Below are 22355 nucleotides of genomic sequence, written 5' to 3'. Positions count from 1 at the left end.
AGAGATTGACTTCCTCATTACTTGTTTTTGTAGGAGGTGTTGACAAGCTGAAGGTACCGAGCCATCTGTTTAAAATACTAGCACACAGCTCGGACACACAGGCATACCCCACAAGACATGCCACCAGAGGTCTCTTCATAGTCCAGAACAGACTATGGGAGGCGCACAGTGCTACATGGAACTCTATTCCACATCAGGTAACTGATGCAAGCAGTAGAATCAGATTTAAAAAGCAGGTAAAAATACACCTTATGGAACAGCGGGGACTGTGAAGTAACACAAACATAGGCACAGATACATGCATTCAAACACATGATAACACACGCACTATACAAACACGTACACATGGATTTTGCGTTGTAGATATATGACAGTGAGGTATGGGCCTGAGGGCACACACTTAGTGTGTTGTGAATTCTGTAATTAATATATTTTTATACAAAATTGTATAACTGCCTTAATCTTGCCTTGGCAGCAGCTAATGGGGATCCATAATAAATACAAATACAACACCTTGTAGAATCCATGCCCCGACAAATTGAGGCTTTTCTGAGGTCAAAAGGGGTGCAACTCAATATTAGGAAGGTGTTCCTAATGTTTGTACACTGAGTGTACATTATTACTTTGTGCATGGTCATTTATACAGTGATTATGCAACATATCCTCACCTTTTGGTTCACGGCATGCCGATCGTCCTGCTATGCCACCATGTCTGTATCAATTATCAGTTAATCCAACTATACTTTTAACAGATCTGATATTTACTTTGAAGTGCAAAGTGTAGCAATACAACTGAAATCAGTCATTGACAGAGCCATGGTGGTGCAGCAGGAAGCTCAGTATGCCTTGAACCAAGAGGTTGTGAGTTCAAATCCCAGGTGAGGACATGTTGAATAATAATTACTGTATAAATGATCATGTACTATGTGTTAAACATGTATGTTGAAATTATTGAATGTCAAAAGCACTGTCTGTGTGTAACTAGTTCCACAGCCTTTTTTACAACATTTTAAGCTGACTGGAAGTTCTCAAGTTGAAGCCATGTTTGGTTCAACTAAAAATTGTAAGTTCAGGTAACACTTTGATCGAATAGTTGAGTAAACTAAAAAAGTGTGGAACCAGTTACTTAATTATAATTAGTTGAAACAACTATAATTTTTTCCAGTTAGGGTGTGTGTATGTCTGTGTGTTTTTGCATATGTACATAAACATAACTGCCAAAATAAAGGAAACCCCCAACTTAATAGGTTTAATAGGGCGTTTGGCATAATAGGGCGTTTGGCCACCACGAGCCAGAACCGCTTAGATTCTACAAGTGTCTGGAACTCTGTTGGTGGGATGCGAGACCATTCTTCTACAAGAAATCCCATCATTTAGCATTGAGGCTGGTGGAAAACGCAGTCTCAGGCATCGCTTCAGAATTTCCCATAAGTGTTCAATTGGGTTGAGATCTGGTGACTGAGATGGCCATGGCATATGGTTTACATAGTTTTCATGCTAATCAAATAATTCAGTGACAACTCGTGCCCTGTGGATGGGGGATTGTCATCCTATGGGGGCATAGCCATTCTAGCCAAAATAATGGCCTGCCCAGCATTTTTACACATGACCCTAAGCTTGATGGGATTTTAATTGCATAATTAACTCAGGAACTACACCTGTATCTCTCATTTACTCAAGTGTTTCCATTACTGTTTCAGTTACCTGAAAATAATGTGTGTGGCCTGCTCTGTCTCTCTGGACCCTGCTGTTCACCATCAGGGTGTGTGTGTATGGATGTTCGCGCCCACAGTCCTTGGTTGTGTGTATACGCACATATATAAGTATGTGTACTATTGTGTGTGTGTGTGTCGTATGTTGCTCTCTGACAGGTTGTGGGGCAGACACTCCTGCTCGTTGAGGAGGGAGGTGGTTTCGTCGGCCAGAAGGGAGGCGGTCTCCGCGGTGGAAGTTGGGTTGGGAGTGTCGGAGGATAGGAGGCCGGGAGTGGTGGTCAAAACGGGGGAGGTTGTACCCTCCAGTCGAGGCTGGCCGAAGTCAGGTGACTGGGGGATGGAGTCCAGACGAGACGACCTCACACCGTTCTGATACTGGGCCTGCGAGATCTGAGAGAAAGGGAGGGAGAAGGAAGGAGAAAGGGATGGAGAGAGGGAGAGAGAGAAAGAGAGTAGAAAAGAGTAAGAGGAACAATGATCATTGCAAGTTATAGTTGGGAATCCTTTCAAATGTATTGTATTTCTAAAGCTTGGCATTTGCTTTGATATAATTATGCAGAGAGTTCAGTCTCTTAACTTTTTGCAGCTTAGCTACCTTGCTGTGTTAGATTTCTCCAATGGATGGATGGTCCTCCTTACCTTGACAAACTGCAGGTCTGTGAGAGCTCGTACGTAGAAGTCGGGGGTGTATGTTGGTGAGGGGACAGTGAACTGAGTATTGAGCTGGCTATTGCTGCCGCTGACAGACAGAGACTCTGTACTATCTTCAGCGCTCAGAGATGCTGTCCTGTTCAAACCACTGATGTGTGACGGACAGCAGAACTCTGAAACACACACACACATAAAATGTAGCGTTAGAGTCATCAACAAAAACACACACTCTCATGTGCAGACGCATGCACACAAGGATATGGCGATGGCACACAAAAAAATGCATACACACTCTAACACAGGCAAAACTGCAACGAACTGGTAGGCTAAATGTGAATAATGTGAATGCCACTGTCGAACCAGGCAAAGGTGCATTCTAGAGACATATTAATACAGTTAATGCAAGAGACATTACTTCTCAAAGCAAACACACATAAAAACACACACATATCCACTTTATGTTAAAATGGCCTGTGAGAGAAAGTCAGAAGTGTTACACACACACACACACACACACACACACACACACACACACACACACACACACACACACACACGTCACAAACTAGACATCTGTTAACTTCACACTGATACCACCAGATGTCGCAATTCGCAATGTTAATAAGCTACCATGGAATAACATACGATGCCAGTGCCTCAGTGAAGTGGAGCCACATGGATTTATAAAACATCTTAGCTGTCTGAACAGCCAAAAAGCACATGGAATCTGATATTTCAAGCCACACTTCAACTTGCTGTTTGGACAGTCAGAATTCCGAAACTGATTTGAAAAACAAATGTGACCCCATTTTGAAATCATGCAACCCAACATGGAAATGAGCATTAAAACTACACAATTTTCTCTGCATCCCATGGCAAAGTTTATAGAATTGCAGGAAATTAGTCTTAAACTTACAAAATGTTGTCTCCGCCAACAAGAGGCATGTGAACAGTTTGTGTCATGAACAATGCTTGTGCCTATAGATATAGACGTGGTGTGTGCGCGCAGGGATGTTTCCCAATGCTGGAAGGGGGAGGTGTGAAGGGGGAGTGAAAAAGTTTGGGAACCCCTGGAGTACAGTAGAGTATGGTACAGTACAGTAGTATAATTCAATGGAGTAGAGTATGGTACAATAGAGTTTGATTCAATAGAGAACAGTAGAGTGCATTAGAGTTGAATTCAGTAGAGTAGAGTACATTAGAGTACAAAACAGTACACTATACTTTACTTTTCTTTGCTTTACCTGTACTCTAATGTGCTCTACTGTGTTGTACTGTTCTTTACTATAATTTTCTTTACTGTACTGTGTACTGTACTGTAATGTACTGTACTCTGCTGTGCTTTACTATACTATACTGGTCTTTCCAAACTTGTGAAAGATAGACTTGTATTTGCCAAGGCAGCAGCTTCTCTGCCTGGGGTCCAAACACATCAAGGCACTTACATTGCATATACAACAAAAGATAAAACTGTAGTGACCAAATCTGAACCAATTATAGACATCTATGTTTGGGCCAAATCAAGGCTGATCCAGACCAAATCTGAACCAAATATAGGCGTCTATGATTGGTTCCGTGGATGTTGAAATCACGGCCTGTCCAGACTCCACCAAAAAAACCTGTCGGTCCGGATAGGACCAAACAAATACGTCCTTAAGACGTTGCCTGACTATAAATGCTTAGTGGGATGCCTCTGTTGACTGGAAACGTTATTTTGCTAAAACCGAATTGTTTAGATTTGGTTTATCAAGGGCGGCAGGCTACAGAAGCGTCGGCAACGAGCCATCTGTCTGTAAACAACGGCTCGTGCGGGACGAAGTAAAATAGAATATGCTGAAGGAGCAATCACAAAGCACTCCTAACCAATAAATTGGAAAACTGTATGTGAGCCCTCCATGACAGTGGGGTTCCAGGGGTTCACAAACTTTTGGCCTGTGACCCCATTTTGAGATCAAATTCTTTTCACGATCCAGCCAATGTTTACTTTTGTAATTGACACTATGACAACAATTAGTCAAAAATACTGTCAGACTGATTTGTAAGTATGGTTTGAAGTGAATGAAATGCACCAGAAAGGTATTGGGAAGTATAGGAAAACATCAAGGAAGCTCATTCAGCAATAATTGTGTAAACGTGCTTATTTATATAATGAATATGAGTTTGGGGGGATAAAATAATTCAATATTAAAGAATTAAACCTCTCACTAAAAGTATCAGTCATACGAAAGTTATACTTAAACTTGAACAGGTTCTCCAGTAGATTAGTTAGAATGGCTCATCACTTGTTCAAAAATGGACTTTTTCCCTTTATCCAGATTACAACCTCTCACTTTAAGTTAATTGAAAATTGAACCTTTTTTCAAAATATCTCCCTTTCAAAAACAAGACATACACAAAGCTGGTTGCAATTCCAGTTCCATCCTTCAGAAAAGACAGAACAAATATACTGCTCAAAAAAATAAAGGGAACACTTAAACAACACATCCTAGATCTGAATGAAAGAAATAATCTTATTAAATACTTTTTTCTTTACATAGTTGAATGTGCTGACAACAAAATCACACAAAAATAATCAATGGAAATCCAATTTATCAACCCATGGAGGTCTGGATTTGGAGTCACACTCAAAACTAAAGTGGAAAACCACACTACAGGCTGATCCAACTTTGATGTAATGTCCTTAAAACAAGTCAAAATGAGGCTCAATAATGTGTGTGGCCTCCACGTGCCTGTATGACCTCCCTACAACGCCTGGGCATGCTCCTGATGAGGTGGCGGATGGTCTCCTGAGGGATCTCCTCCCAGACCTGGACTAAGCATCCGACAATTCCTGGACAGTCTGTGGTGCAACGTGGCGTTGGTGGATGGAGCGAGACATAATGTCCCAGATGTGCTCAATTGGATTCAGGTCTGGGGAACGGGCGGGCCAGTCCATAGCATCAATGCCTTCCTCTTGCAGGAACTGCTGACACACTCCAGCCACATGAGGTCTAGCATTGTCTTGCATTAGGAGGAACCCAGGGCCAACCGCACCAGCATATGGTCTCACAAGGGGTCTGAGGATCTCATCTCGGTACCTAATGGCAGTCAGGCTACCTCTGGCGAGCACATGGAGGGCTGTGCGGCCCCCCAAAGAAATGCCACCCAACACCATGACTGACCCACCGCCAAACCGGTCATGCTGGAGGATGTTGAGGGCAGCAGAATGTTCTCCACGGCGTCTCCAGACTCTGTCACGTCTGTCACGTGCTCAGTGTGAACCTGCTTTCATCTGTGAAGAGCACAGGGCGCCAGTGGCGAATTTGCCAATCTTGGTGTTCTCTGGCAAATGCCAAACGTCCTGCACGGTGTTGGGCTGTAAGCACAACCCCCACCTGTGGACGTCGGGCCCTCATACCACCCTCATGGAGTCTGTTTCTGACCGTTTGAGCAGACACATGCACATTTGTGGCCTGCTGGAGGTCATTTTGCAGGGCTCTGGCAGTGCTTCTCCTGCTCCTCCTTGCACAAAGGCAGAGGTAGCGGTCCTGCTGCTGGGTTGTTGCCCTCCTACGGCCTCCTCCACGTCTCCTGATGTACCGGCCTGTCTCCTGGTAGCGCCTCCATGCTCTGGACACTACGCTGACAGACACAGCAAACCTTCTTGCCACAGCTCGCATTGATGTGCCATCCTGGATGAGCTGCACTACCTGAGCCACTTGTGTGGGTTGTAGACTCCTTCTCATGCTACCACTAGAGTGAAAGCACCGCCAGCATTCAAAAGTGACCAAAACATCAGCCAGGAAGCATAGGAACTGAGAAGTGGTCTGTGGTCCCCACCTGCAGAACCACTCCTTTATTGGATGTGTCTTGCTAATTGCCTATAATTTCCACCTGTTGTCTATTCCATTTGCACAACAGCATGTGAAATTTATTGTCAATCAGTGTTGCTTCCTAAGTGGACAGTTTGATTTCACAGAAGTGTGATTGATTTGGAGTTACATTGTGTTGTTTAAGTGTTCCCTTTATTTTTTTGAGCAGTGTAGTACGACAAAATATACAAATTTATTAAAAAAAACAAGTGAAAGGGGTAGATGGTAGGAAACGTGTTTGTTTGCCCTTTATTAAAGACCAAAATTGGCAACAACAAATGTCATAAATAAAAACATATCAGTTTTACTATAGGACCAATTTGATCTTGTCCCATGTTTTCCTCAGATTACACAGACCCACAAAGAATTTGAAAACAAATCCAATTTTGATAAACTCTCATATCTATTGGTTGAAATACCAGTGTGCTGTCACAGCAGCAATATTTGTGACCTGTTGCCACAAGAAAAGGGCAACAAGTGAAGAACAAACCCCATTTTAAATACAACCCACATTTATGTTGATTTATTTCCCTTTTGTACTTATCTATTTGCAAACCGTTACAACACTGTATATAGCCATAATATGCCATTTGAAATGTCTCTATTCCTTTGGAACCTTTGTGAGTGTAATGTTTACTGTTTATTTTTGATTGTTTATTTCACTTTTGTTTATTATCTAGTTCACTTGCTATGGCAATGTAAACATAAGTTTCCCATGACAATAAAGCCCCTTGAATTTAATTGAATTGAGAGGAGAGAGAGAAAGAGAGAGAGAGAGAGAGAGGAAGCAGAGAGAAAAGGTTGTGCTTTGAGAGAGAAGAGAGAGAGAAACAGACAGAGCATGTAATGGAAGAGAGAGAGGACTCGCCTAACGTGGGAGCACTGAGGGCCATGACACCGTAGAAGGAGAATGGTCCTGTCTCAAACTTCATGTTTTCGTTCCCGGCCTCCACTTCCACTCGCCCCTGGGAGACACAGAGAAACACAGACAGTGGACCAGGGACAAACAACAACAGAGGGTGTCACTGTAATATTAAAATCGTGGGCGTTCCTGAGATGACAGAAAACAAAGACATGATACAGTCCCTACAGAGCGAAATCCCGAATAAGCTGGAATGCCAGTTTGAGAGGCCACTTGAGATACAGTCCCCACAGGCCCACCCAGAAGAGAGCAGAAAGAGGGAGGCCGGCCGCGGCCCATCAAATCAAATTTTATTGGTCACATACACATATTTAACAGATGTTATTGCAGGTGTAGCAAAATGCTTGTGTTCGTAGCTCCAACAGTGCAGTAGTGTCTAACAATTCACAACAATACATACATCTAAAAGTAAAATAATGGAATTAAGAAATATATAAATATTAGGATGAGCAATGTCGTAGTGGCATTGACTAAAATACAGTAGAATAGCATACAGTATATACATATGAGATGAGTAAAGCAGTATGTAAACATTATTAAAGTGACATTATTAAAGTGGCCAGTGATTCCATGTCTATGTATATAGGGCATCAGCCTCTAGGTTGTGTAGGGTTGAGTAGCTGGGTGGTAGCCGGCTAGTGATGGCTATTTAACAGTCTGGTGGCCTTGAGATCTTTTTCAGTCTCTCGGTCCCAGCTTTGATGCACCTGTACTGACCCCGCCTTCTGGATGATAGCGGCGTGAACAGGCCGTGGATCGGGTGGTTGATGTCCTTGGTGATCTTTTTGGCCTTCCTGTGAAATCGGGTGTTGTAGGTGTCCTGGAGGGCAGGCAGAGTGCCCCCGGTGATGCGTTGGGCAGACCGTACCACCCTCTGGAGAGCCCTGTGGTTGCGGGCAGTGCTGTTGCCGTACCAGGCGGTGATACAGACCGACAGGATGCTCTCAATTGTGCATCTGTAAAAGTTTGAGGGTCTTATGGGCCAAGCCAAATTTCTTTATTATTGCTACGTTATCAGGTGAAGGAGGATATTCTCAGAGCAGCGAGAGAGAAGAGACAGGTGACATGGCAGGGATCTACAATTATGTTCTTCCCAGACTATTCTAAACAAGTTAACGACCGGAGGATGGCATTCAAACAGGTAAAAACTGAGATCAAACTCAATCAAGCCAAGCTCAAGTTTGACTCACCAGACGAAGCCTCAGCTTCATCCAGAAAAGATCCGCCAGAGAGGACCATTGAACCCAGAATTCTATTGGATGCAGGACTATCAAGGTCTCTCTGATAAATGGCTTAGAAAGGAGGAGAGATTACTAGACTCAGCCCTAGGGCTGGATTTGACTGGACTGTTTCTTACCAGTAGGCTATTTTTATTTAATGTTTTTCTCAACAGCAAAAAATTCAATATTTTTTTAAGGGCCTTCAGATTAGCACTATTTAAAGATTAAGTGTGAATTCAATGCAAAGCTATGATTTTCCAGTAGGTGTTGACAAAGAACTATAGCCACAGATATAACAATGAGACAGATATTTCACAGGATGTATAAATGTGAAGCAATTGCTTTGCGTTTCCAGTCAGTGCATTCGAAAAGTATTCAGACCCCATGACCTTGATGAAAACCTGCTCCAGTGCACTCAGGACCTCAGACTGGGGCGAAGGTTCACCTTCCAACAGGACAACGACCCTAAGTACACCGCCAAGACAACGCAGGAGTGGCTTCGGGACAAGTCTCTGAATGACCTGAAGTAGCCCAGCCAGAGCCAGGACTTGAACCCGATCGAACCTGAAAATAGCTGTGCAGCGACGCTCCCCATCCAACCTGACAGAGCTTGAGAGGATCTGCAGAGAAGAATGGGAGAAACTTGCCAAATACAGGTGTCACGGTTGTCGTCGGATAAAGTGGACCAAAATGCAGCAGGAATATGTGCACTCATCTTCTTTTATTTGGTGAAGAAGGAGAACCAAAAATAAACACGTACACAAAGAAAACACACCGACTATATACATGCTGGTAAGGCACAAGGCTATACACAGAACAATCTCCCACACAGTACTCAACAAACACACACCTATATATAGGACTCTCAATCAGAGGCAACTAGAAAACACCTGCCTCCAATTGAGAGTCCAACCGCAATTAACAAAACATAGAAATACAAAAGACTAGACAGAACATAGAAATACACGAACATAGAACAGTGCCCAAAAACCCCCGGAATACATAAATCAAATACCCTACTAAACAAACCACCACCCCGAACCACATAAAACAAATACCCTTCTGCCATGTCCTGACCAAAATCTAATACAATTACTCCCTCTGCTGGTCAGGACATGACAACAGGTGTGCCAAGCTTGTAGCATCATACCCAAGAAGACTCAAGGCTGTAATCTCTGCCAAAGGTGCTTTAACAAAGTACTGAGTAAAGGGTCTGAATACTTATGTGAATGTATATATTAATAATTTTTTTTTTTTTTTATACATTTGGAAAAAATTCTAAAAACCGATTTTTGCTTTGTCATTATGGGGTATTGTGTGTAGATTTATGAGGAAAATAATAAGGCTGTAACAGAACTAAATGTGGAAGAACTGTACATACGCTTATTATGACTTCTTTATAACTCAATGACCAATATAGCTGAATTAAAATTTGCCAGCTGGAACCTTAAATGGATTAAGCATATAATCAAGAAAAAGAAAACGTTAGCATATTTCAAGTCTTCTAAGGTGGATATAGCTTTTGTCGAGGAGAAACATTTGAATAAAAAGGAATCAGAAAAACGAAAATGGTCTTGGGTGGGAAAGGCTTTCTCTAGCCCGGGTACAGGCAAGTGCAGGGGAGTATCTATTCTCATTCATAAGGAAGGCCGTGAACTTAACTAAAACTAAAGTGCTAATTGATTCAGATGGTCGTTATATTATAGTTTGCAGGCTCTTGATGGGAACTTCAGGTGTTCTTTGCAATATACTGAATATGCACCTAATGCAGACAGGCACAATTCTGTTCATGTCTTATCTCAAACTCTCTTAGAACTGGGTGACATCCAAATATTGTTGGCGGGTGATTTTAACCAGATTCTATACAAGGATCTTGACAGGTCTCAGCCTAGAACAGGGTGGAGAGTAAATCAGCAGCTGCAATAAGACTTCTAGCTAGGGATTTAGTCTTAAAAGATACCTAGAGGTTAATGTACCCGATGGGAGGGACTATTCTTTCTTCCCCCCACGCACAATGTTTACTTTAGGATTGATTACTTCTTAATCTCACAGTTGCTAATGGATATATCTCTCAGTGCTACTATAGGTAATATAGTAATTTCAGACCATGCTCCTGTGTTCATATGCCTTTCCAAGTTTTCACAGACTCCTAGGAGCCGCATATTGCACTTGAACACGTCTCTGTTAAAATATAGTATATTCATCAAAATGATTAGTGATGAGATATCTATTTTTTTAGCAAACTAGCAAGAGACAGGAAAGTACTCTGACGGTTTGGTGGGATACTCTTAAGGCATATTTGAGGAGGAGGATTATATCTTATGCTTGATTCAAGAAAAAGACAGCCAATCTACGCTCCACTGAACTACAATGTTAGTTTAAGGCACTTAACACCTTATACTCCCAAAACAGAGAGAGAACTATGTTAAACAAGATAATTGCTACTATTGCTAATTATGAGTTTAATAGATTATATCATAAAAAAGCTGAGTATGCACAGTTCCGCCTTAACCAATCTTACTGGGAGATGGGTGAAAAACCTGGCTGCTTGCTGACATACAGACTAAAGCCGCAAAACAGTAGGAACCATATAGCTGGCATAGATTGGCAAGATTGTGCAATTTCTACCTCTTCAAAGCAGATACATGAGGAGTTTAGAGGCTTCTACAACACCCTTTATACATCACAGGGTGTACTGGACAAACAAAAGTTGGATAGCTTTGTTGCACACCTGAATTTACCACAACTCTCAGATAAGAATAAAGATTAGTTAGATGCGCCACTTAGGGTTGAAGAGATCTCTTAGGTTATCAAGAATATGCCTTCTAACAAGCCTCCCTTCTGACTTCTATAAAACGTTTGAGACAATTATTACTCCAGTTTTGCTAGAGGTAAATAATGATGCATATAAAGCTGGATATTTTCCCTCTTCCATGCATACAGCAAGTATCTCTCTTATCCACAAAAAAGGGAAAGATCCACTTGATCCGATAGGATATCGGCCTATTTCTCTTATTAATAGTGATGAAAAGATCTTAGCAAAAGTGCTTTCAAACAGATCGTCTGTCATTGGTAGCATCATCAACCTGGATCAGACTGGCTTTATCCCCCACTTACACAATTTGGCATTTAAAACGTTATATGACACTCCTTATGCCTGTGTTTTAACGAATGGTCTCATATCCAACCCTTTCCAGTTAAATAGAAATACAAGACAGGGATGGCCTTTAAGCTCCGGTCTATTTGTGCAAGTTTTGGAACCCCTGGCCCAGAAACTGAGAGGTCACCCGCTTATTCATGGAGTTAATCATATTAACTGGCATAAATATGAGGCTCTTCCTTTATCTTTATCCACTCTCTTTAACATCTTTAGCATACTGGTTATTGTTCGGAATTTTGTAAAACTGACGTGCCCAAAGTAAACTGCCTGTTACTCAGGCCCAGAAGCAGGTATATGCATATAATTGGTAGCATTGGATAGAAAACACTCTGACATTTCTAAAACTGTTAAAATTATGTCTGTGAGTATAACACAATTGATATGGCAGGCAAAAACCAGAGGAAAATCAACCCAGAGTTTTTTTTTTTGAGGTCACAGGCCATTTCAATGCTAGCCTATGGGATATATATAGGACCCAGATTGCAGTTACTATGGCTTCCACTAGATGTCAACAGTCTTTAGAAAGGGTTTCAGGCTTGTTTTTTGAAAAATGAGCAAGTAGTCATAGTTTTTCCAAGGTGTCTCTCATTAGAAAAGTTGTCTTGTTGGCACGTGAATGAGGTGCGCACTCTTCGTTACTTATCTTCCCTATTGAACATACTATTCTCCGTCTTAAATATTATAGTTTATTTAGATATTAGAGTACCTGAGGATTAATTAGAAACATCGTTTGACTTGTTTGGACAAACTTTACTGGTAACTTTTTGGATTCGTTTGTATGCATGTTGAACGAGTGGATCACTGAGATCATTGGCGCCAACTAAACTGACTTTTTGGGATATAAAGAAGGACTTTATCGAACAAAATTACTATTAATTGTGTAGCTGGGACCCTTGGGATTGCAAACAGAGGAAGATCTTCAAAGGTAAGTGATTTATTTAATCGCTATTTATGATTTTGTGACGCCGGTGCTGGTTGAAAAAGTATTTTGATGTGGGGCGCTGTCCTCAGATAATCGCATGGTATGCTTTCGCTGTAAAGCCTTTTTGAAATCTGACAACGAGGTTGGATTAACAAGAAGTTAAGCTTTTAAATGATGTATGACACTTGTATTTTCATTAATGTTTAATATTACGACTTTTGTATTTTCAATTTCGCGCTCTGCAGTTTCACCGGATGTTGTCATAGGTGTCCCGCTAGCGGTTCATGCGCCCAAACATTAACCGATGGAAATGTAGATGATCCCGTAAGGGTATCAAATACTTTGGCATTCTAATAACACCCAGCCACAGGGATATTGTTGGAGAGAATATGAAACCCTTACTTCTAAATATAACAAATAATTTAGCTAGAAGGTCAAAAATATATCTTTCATTATGGGGTATAATGAATTCTATTAAAATGATGCTGGCACCTTTAATATATTATTTTCTATCTCATCTCCCTCTATACAGTATATCCAGGATTCTTACTTTAAAGATATTGACAGGCATGTCCTAGATTTTCTTTGGGGTAACTCTCAGCACCTTTTTGGTATAAAAAAACATCCATGTCCCCCCCAAAAAGGTGGATTTGGTTTCCCTAGCTTCAGGTGGTACTACTGGGCTATCAATGTCAAACATATCAGTATTTGGTTGCCATGTTGGAAGGGAGTGTCTAAACCAGGCTGGTTCCAGATGGAGTCTGAGGCCTGTGGGGGAGTTTCGCCCTGGCTTGGAATGTTTGGCACAGTGAGACCACAACTGAAGGATCACCCTACTGTTACAAATACCAGAACCTTGTGGGGTAAGATACATAGAGCTGGACGCTGGGACCTTTATAAATAGCTTCACGCCCCTCTGTGGCACAATAAGCGTATCCTAATTGGAGGTAAAACAATGTTTTGGGTACAGTGGCAACAAGTAGGAATCAATTATCTGTTGGATCAATTTGATGAGCATTGTAAGCAATAATTTTACCCAAATTACTGAGAAGTATAAGCTGCCACAGAATCAGTATTGGAGACACCTCGAGCTACGAAGTTCTTTGTCAAAATGATTGGGAAGCCCCTGTACCTGTCCCACAGTGTCACGTTCTGACCAGTAAAGGGGTCATTTGTTATTGTAGTTTGGTCAGGACGTGGCAGGGGGGTATTTGTTTTATGTGGTTCGGGGTGTGTGTTTATGTAGAGGGGTGTTTGGTTTGAGTATTCCCGGGGTTTTTGGGTTATGTTCTATGTGTCGTATTCTAGGTTCTATCTATGGCTCTCAATCAGGAACAGCTGTACATCGTTGTTGCTGATTGAGAGTCATACTTAGGTAGCCTGTTTTTCACATGTCCCTTTGTGGGAAGTTGTATTCTTGCACTGCTATGTTTAGCCTGCAGAACTGTTAGCTGTCATTCGTGGTTTTGTTTTGTTGTTTTTGTGTGGAGTTCGTAATAAAATAAATATGAGCATTCACGTACCCGCTGCATTTTGGTCCACTTCCTACGATGGCCGTTACACATAGCCAGCCCGATTAAATAAATACTATCCAAGCCATTAACCCATAACGGGACTGGCTCCAATAATTTATCATCTGCTACAGGAGCAATTGTCTGATCCTTTAAATAAGGTTAAAGAATAATGGGCAAAATAATTTCCTCGAGATATATCCCATGAGGAGTGGAAATCTTGTCTAATTTGAATACCATGTACAGTATAAAGAAATGGGAAATTAATTTATCCAGTTGAAAATAAAATATAGATGGTACTGGACTCCACAAAGGTTATATAAGCTTAAGTTCATACCAGACGACAGATGTTGGAGATGTAAAGGTGTTGATGCTTCTATTACGCGTATACTCTGTTCATGTCCAGCGCTAAGAGATTGGTGGAATAATATCCAACAAGTTGTATTTGAGGTTATTGTAAAACTGTAAATGTTGGTCTCAACAACTGAACTTGAGGACTAGGTTTTCACTTCCTTTGAATAGAGATGGCTTACATTTTACCACACCGCTCGCGTCGCAAAATAAATGTACATATGAATGTTATTCAATCACTGCACCCACACTGCCTCTCCCATCTCCTCATTTGTTTTTAGGAGCATATACCCACATGGGTGATTGAAAGATGAACTGAGGTCCACACTCCAGACCAGATGGTAGTGGTAATGCACATTAAAGTTGGTTGTCAACTGCTAGTGGTGTAAAGTACACAAGTAAAAATACTTATAAGTACAATTTTTTTTATTTAACTAGGCAAGTCAGTTAAGAACACATTCTTATTTACAATGACAGCCTAGGAACAGTGGGTTAACTGCTTTGTTCAGGGGCAGAACGGCAGAGTTACCTTTTAGTTACTGGCCCAACACTCTAACAACTAGGCTACCTGTCGCTACTTAAGTCATTTTTGGGGGTATCTGTACTTTACTCTACTATTGATATTTTTGACAACTTTTACTCCACTATATTCCTAAAGAAAATAATGTACTTTCTACTCCTTACATTTTCCCTGACACCCAAAAGTACTCATTACATTTTGTATGCTTAGCAAGACAGGAAAATGGTCTAATTCACACACTTATCAAGAGAACATCCCTGGTCATCCCTACTGCTTCTGATCTGGCATACTCACTAAACACAAATGCTTTGTTTGTGAATTTTATCTGAGTGTTGAACTGTGGCTCTGGCTATCTGTAAATTAAACAAAAACAAGAAAATCGTGTTGTCTGGTTTTCTTAATGTAAGACATTTTAAATAATTTATACTTTTGATACTTAAGTACATCTAAAACCAAATACTTTTAGATTTTTACTCAAGTAGTATTTTACTGGGTGACTTTCACTTTAGTCATTTTCTTGTAAGGTACCTTTACTATTACTCAAGTATAAAAAAAGGGGTACTTTTTCCACCACTTCCAACAGCCATATAAAGTCCAAAGAAGAAGAAGAAGCATGAAGGAGGAGAGATTACTAGAAACAAACTCGGTTTACCCTTTTATATGTGGATTAATTGTTGGAGTAGAGGACCTTGTGCATTTCAGGTAAAATAACAACCCAATGTTTGTATCCCAGGATGAATTTGCTAGTAACAGCAAGCTAGCTAGCTAAATTGCCATAAATGTTTAATGCTTTTCGACCTGTCTCCAAATTAATATAGTTGGTTCAGTGCTCGTTTTGATATTTCAACATGCGTGTGTCCTGATCGCGTCTGGTGTAGGTAGACAGAAATCGACATGCGCGCGAGCAGTCTGGTGTTTTCCTTGATGGCCAAAAAGCTCAATTTTAGTCTCATCTGACCAGAGTACCTTCTTCCATATGTTTGGGGAGTCTCCCACATGCCTTTTGGCGAACACCAAACGTGTTTGCTTATTTTTTACTTTAAGCAATGACTGTTTTTATGGCTACTCTTCCGTAAAGCCCAGCTCTGTGGAGTGTACGGCTTAAAGTGGTCCTATGGACAGATACTCCAATCTCCGCTGTGGAGCTTTGCAGCTCCTTTAGGGTTATCTTTGGTCTCTTTGTTGCCTCTCTGATTAATTTCCTCTTTAATTTCCTCTTTGGTGGGCGGCCCTCCCTTGGCAGGTTTGTTGTGATGCCATATTCTTTCAATTTTTTAATAATGGATTTAATGGTGCTCCGTGGGATGTTTTTTATAACCCAACCCTGATCTGTACTTCTCCACAACTTTGTCCCTGACCTGTTTGGAGAGCTCCTTGGTCTTCATGGTGCCGCTTGCTTGGCGGTGCCCCTTGCTTAGTGGTGTTGCAGACTCTGGGGCCTTTCAGAATATATACTAAGACCATGTGACACTTAGATTACACACAGGTGGACTTTATTTAACTAATTATGTGACTTCTGAAGGTAATTGGTTGCACCAGATCTTAATTAGGGGCTTCATAGCAAAGGGGGTGAATACATATGAACACACCAATTTTCAGTTTAAATTTAAAAAACGAATTATTTCAACAAGTAATTTTTTTCATTTCACTTCACCAATTTGGACAATTTTATGTATGTCCATTACATGAAATCCAAATAAAAATCTATTTAAATTACAGGTTGTAACGCAACAAAATAGGAAAAATGCCAAGGGGGAAGAATACTTTTGCAAGGCACTGTAGATATACAGACGGACGGACGGACAGACGGACAGACGGACGGACAGACAGACAGATAGTGCCTTCAGAAAGTATTCACACCCCTTGACTTTTTACACATTTTGTTGTGTTACAGCCTGAATTTAAAATGGATTCAATTGAGATTTTGTGTCACTGGCCTACACACAGTACTCCATAATGTCAAAGTGGAATTGTTTGTATAAATTTGTACAAATTTAAAACAAATGTTAAGTGGCATGTCTTGAGTCAATGGTAAGCCAAAACAAGTCACATAATAACTTGCATGGACTCACTCTGTATGCAATAATAGTGTGTAACTTGATATTTGAATGACTACCTCATCTCTGTACAGTACCTCACACTTACCATTGTCTGTAAGGTCCCTCAGTCAAGCAGTGAATTTCAAACATAGATTCAACCAAAAGACCAGGGAGGTTTTTCAATGCCTCGTAAAGAAGGGCACCCATTGGTAGATGGGTAAAAAAAAAACAGACATCAAATGTCCCTTTGAGCATGGTGAAGTTATTAATGAAACTTTGGTTGGTATATCAATAAACCCAGTCACTACAAAAGATACAGGCGTTCTTCCTAACACAGTTGATGGAAAGGAAGGAAAACGCTCAGGGACTTCACCATGAGGCCAATGGTGACTTTAAAACAGTTACAGAGTTTAATGGCTGTGATAGGAGAAAACTGAGGATGGATCAACAACATTGTAGTTACTCCACAATACTAACCTAAATGACTGAGTGAAAAGAAGGAAGCCTGTACAGAATACACATATTCTAAAACATGCATTCTGTTTGCAGTAAGGCACAAAAATATAACTGCAAAACATAAGGCAAAGAAATTAACTTTATGTCCCGAATACAAAGTAAAGTTTGAGGCAAATCCAACAAGACATCACTGAGTATCACTCTTCATATTTTCAAGCATGGTGGTGACTGCATTATGTTATGGGTATGCGTGTCATTGGCAAGAACTAGAGAGTTTTTTAGGATATAAATAAATGGAATATAGCTAAGCACAGACAAACTTCTAGAGAAAAACCCTCTTCCAACTGACACTGGGAGACAAATTCACCTTTCAGCAGGACAATAACCTAAAACACAAGGCCAACTATACACTGGACTTGCTTACCAAGATGACATTGAATGTTCCTGAGTGGCTTAGTTATAGTTTAGACTTAAATAGGCTTAGAAATCTATGGCAAGACTTGAAATTGGCTGTATAGCAATGATCAACAACCAACTTGACAGAGCTTGGATTGTACAATGTGCAAATATTGTACAATCCAGGTGTGCAAAGACCTTAGAGCCTTATATATAAATGCTTGAATTATTTATATTTTGGTGAAAATATTAAACTGTCAAGAGGAGTAAAACAAGGTTCCCCACTATCAGCATATTGTCACGTCCTGACCAGCAGGTGGAGTAGGTGTATAAGTTTTGGTCAGGGCGTGGCAGAAGAAGTTGTGTTTTCTATGTTCTGTCTAGGTTGGGTGTTTCTATGTAGAGTTAATTGGGGTGGACTTCCAATTGAAGGCAGCTGTGTGGTGTTGCCTTTGATTGGAAGTCCTATATTAGTTGGGTGTGTGTGTTTGTGGGGAATTGTTTGTGAGCACTGCGTTATTGAGCCTGCTACACTGTTGTGAGTTGTGAGTACTGTTTATTGTTTTGTTTTTTTTGTTCTGTGGATGCTTCACATTTTTCATTAAAAGAATGAGTATCCATATACCCGCTGCATTTTGGTTTTCCCTGCAACACCACAACGAATTATGTGACACATCTATTTATTATGGCCCTCGAAATGTTAGCTATTAAAATCAGATCCAACAATAATATCAAGTGGCTAGAAATTCAGGGCTGATGATACATGTTGTTCTCTTTTAAATCCACAATCTGGATACCTCCACAGCCTCATAGAGGATCTAGATCATTGTTCTAATATCTCTGGATTACAACCAAATTAGGATAAATGTACTATATTACCTTTTGGATCACAAAAAAATACAACTTTTATATTACCGTATAGTTTACCAATAAAATGTTCTGGTGGTGAAGTGGACATGCTCAGTATTCATATTCCCCCTCCCCCCCAAAAAAATGAGCTCACTGCAATGGATTTTAATAGAGAGTTAGCAGAAGTAGTTAAGAACTTGCTACCATGGAAAATGTCAAAATCACCCTGATTAACTCTTTAGTCATATCCCAGTTTACCTGTTTTCTTTTGGCCTTTGCGTACACCTTGCGACTTGTTTTTTAAAGTATATGAGCAAAAAATATTCCATTTTATTTGGAACAGCAAGGCAGACGAAATTAGATGGGCCTATTTATATAATGAATATGAATTCGTAGAGCAGAAATGATTAAAGCATTAGACCTCTCAGTAAAGGCTTCAGTAATATAAAAGTTATACTTAAATCCGAACTGGTTCTCTAGCAGATTAGTAAGAATGTCTCACCCCATTTTCAAGAATGGCCTTTTCTGATTTATTTAGATTAAAACCTCTTTTTGATTATTTGAAAATGAAATTATCTCAAATATCGCTATTTTTAAAACAAGTCATAGAAAGTTGGTTGTAACGTCAGTTTAATCCACCAGAAAAGACAGAACAAATATCACAACAAATATTATGGTTCAATTTAGGGATCGGCGTCCCGTCAGTGGGACAGTTGTAAATCATGCAGCGCCTTATGTCACGATCGCAAATTTTAGAGAAATAACAAATGCCGGTACATATAAGCGTCTTATATCGGCTGAAAGCTTACATTCTTGTTAATATAACTGCACTGTCCAATTTACAAAACCTATTACTGCGAAAAAATGCCATGCTATTGTTTGAGGAGAGCTCCTAACAACAAAACACTTTTTCACCGCAATAGGTTTGATAAATTCACCAAGGTGAAATGTGTACTTACATCCTGAAATCTTGCTCTGATTCATCGTCCAAAGGGTCCCAGAGAAAACATGAAGTGTCGTTTTGTTACATAAAGTCATTTTTCATATTCTAAAAAGCTCCATATTGCATGCACGATAGATTTTGTATTTCCACTCGTTCAATTTGTAAAGAAATTAATCTGTAAAAATCGAACCTTAAATGTTGTTTCAACCAGTCAACTCACGTTCATATGTATTCCTCAGAGATCCTAGAACATAACCAGACTCCACTATATCCTTAGCGGTGTAGTATATCCTATAGGACACCACATTTGGTCAGAGAGCGACGCCTTCATGGCACGCCGATGACGTGGGCAGTCTTCACTTGATCAACTCTAACATTGTCATATAAGCACCAATCGGGGTAAAACAAAGCTAGCTAGATAGCCAATGAGTTGGGCTTTACGAGAGTATTTGGAAACCCTGTATTCGTCGCGAAATGTAGCTGCTAACCTGTGCGACAGCATGCATTTTCGTTTTGGACAAATATTATGAGAATTTTTAGAGTTAGGAAGTTATGAAAACTGGTTGTTTTGCAAATGTTGAACTTACAATATGGCTACTAATACTGGAAAAGCTGAATCAAAGTCCAAGTATACAGATTTGATGATAATCTTGCAGAAAAATGTTATATGAATGCAAATGTCTCCTTCACGATTTGCCCAAATGTACCTGGGTGACTTCACACTAAATGTCATGTCGTTTGCTCATACTTCAAGTTATCCATCTGAAACTTTGCACATGCACTGCTGCCATCTTGTGGACACCATAGGAATTACAACCAGAGTGGTGGCTAGAAGTGGGACCTTTCTGTTACATTTCAAAGATGGTGGTAGAAAGAAATGGTTATTTTTTTCTTCGTTTTTTCTTCTACAATTCACATTTCCCCAAACTTCTAAGTTTTTCCTTTCAAATGGTACCAAGAATATTCATATCCTTGCTTCAGGGCCTGAGCTACAGGCAGTAAGATTTGGAAATGTCATTTTAGGCGAAAATTGAAAAAAAGGGGGCTATCCCTAAGAAGATTTAATTGATAAAAAAATATATATTTTGGGATTGTTTTAATCTTATGGTGTAATCTTTGTAAATGATATCATAAATAGGAATGGTGGAGTTATGTCACACATGCAGCTAACAACAATATATGGAAATGTCTGCTCTACTCAAAATTACAACTATCTAATTGCAGCATTACTGCAAAAATGGAAGAGGCAAGTTGAAGGGGAAGAATTAAGGAACTCGTCTGTTGGCCCTGCATTAAAGACCAAAAGCGATTAAAGAAAATAGGGATAAATCAAAAATCATACCAGTTTAATTTAATGACCAAAAAATTGATATTTACATGGAGCTAACTCCATAAATAGCACTGCTGGGTGATTTAAAAAGTCAAAGTCAATCGATCAACAATATAATAATACTCTTAGCAAAAAATTGTATCTTTAATTTACAATCGGTAGAAACTATGAGAATAGAAAGGTTCAGAACTTTTGTGAAACATCACAGTACAGATGAAAAATACATGGCAAGTACAAATCAAAACTGGATGGTCTTCAAAGATAGATGGGAGTGGTTGAGTGTAGCTGAATGATGGGACTAAAAATAAACAGAAGTAACAAACAAAAGTAACACAGTAAATCATACTGTGTCCGTAACATTTATATAAACTCTGGAAAAAAAGAAACATCCTCTCACTGTCAACTGCGTTTATTTTCAGCAAACTTGTGTAAATATTTGAATGACCGTAACAAGATTCAACAACTGAGACATGAGCTGAACAAATTCCACAGACATGTGACTAACATAAAAGGAATAATGTGTCCCTGAACAAAGGTGGGGTCAAAATCAAAAGTAACAGTCAGTATCTGGTGTGGCCACCAGCTGCATTAAGTACTGCAGTGCATCTTCTCCCATGGACTGCACCAGATTTGCCAGTTCTTGCTGTGAGATGTTACCCCACTCTTCCACCAAGGCACCTGCAAGTTCCCAGACATTTTTTGGGGGGAATGGCCCTAGCTCTTACCCTCCGATCCAACAGGTCCCAGACGTGCTCAATGGGATTGAGATCCTGGCTCCTCGCTGGTCATGGCAGAACACTGACATTCCTGTCTTGCAGGAAATCACGCACAGAATGAGCAGTATGGCTGGTGGCATTGTCATGCTGGAGGGTCATGTCAGGATGAGCCTGCAGGAAGGGTACCACATGAGGGAGGAGGATGTCTTCCCTGTAACGCACAGCGTTGAGATTGCCTGCAATGACAACAAGCTCAGTCCGATGATGCTGTGACACACCGCCCCAGACCATGATGGACCCTCCACCTCCAAATCGATCCCGCTCCAGAGTACAGGCCTTGGTGTAACACTCATTCCTTCGACGATAAACGTGAATCCAACCATCACCCCTGGTGAGACAAAACCGCGACTTGTCAGTGAAGAGCACTTTTTGCCAGTCCTGTCTGGTCCAGCGATGGTGGGTTTGTGCCCATAGGCGACGTTGTTGCCGGTGATGTCTGGTTGTGACCTGCCTTACAATAGGCCTACAAGCCCTCAGTCCAGCCTCTCTGTCTATTGCGGACAGTCTGAGCGCTGATGGAGGGATTTTGTGTTCCTGGTGTAACTCGGGCAGTTGTTGTTGCCATCCTGTACCTGTTTCGCTGGTGTGATGTTCGGATGTACCGAACCTGTTCAGGTGTTGTTACACTTGGTCTGCCACTGCTCGGACGATCAGCTGTCCATCCTGTCTTCCTGTAGCGCTGTCTTAGGCGTCTCACAGTACAGACATTGCAATTCATTGACCTGGCCACATCTGCTGTCCTC

The 22355-nt window shown here is 40.6% G+C and overlaps 1 protein-coding gene across 1 annotated transcript in view; it reads right to left on the bottom strand.

Annotated features, from left to right (window-relative positions):
- Positions 1-551: 551 nt before the first annotated feature.
- LOC106584879 (metal transporter CNNM4) overlaps positions 552-22355 on the bottom strand; it is a 58303-nt gene continuing 36499 nt past the window's right edge. The window contains exons 5-7 of the mRNA XM_014170484.2: positions 7086-7182; positions 2355-2539; positions 552-2105 (exon numbers count right to left, since the gene is read on the bottom strand). Coding sequence (XP_014025959.2) covers positions 1833-2105; positions 2355-2539; positions 7086-7182 — 555 coding nt within the window. The 3' untranslated portion in view covers positions 552-1832. The remainder of the gene's footprint in view (positions 2106-2354; positions 2540-7085; positions 7183-22355) is intronic.

This window comes from Salmo salar, chromosome ssa24, assembly GCF_905237065.1.
Source record: "Salmo salar chromosome ssa24, Ssal_v3.1, whole genome shotgun sequence".
NCBI lineage: Eukaryota > Metazoa > Chordata > Actinopteri > Salmoniformes > Salmonidae > Salmo > Salmo salar.
Note: the sequence above shows the minus strand (reverse complement) of the source record. Positions and strands in the feature narration are given on the sequence as shown.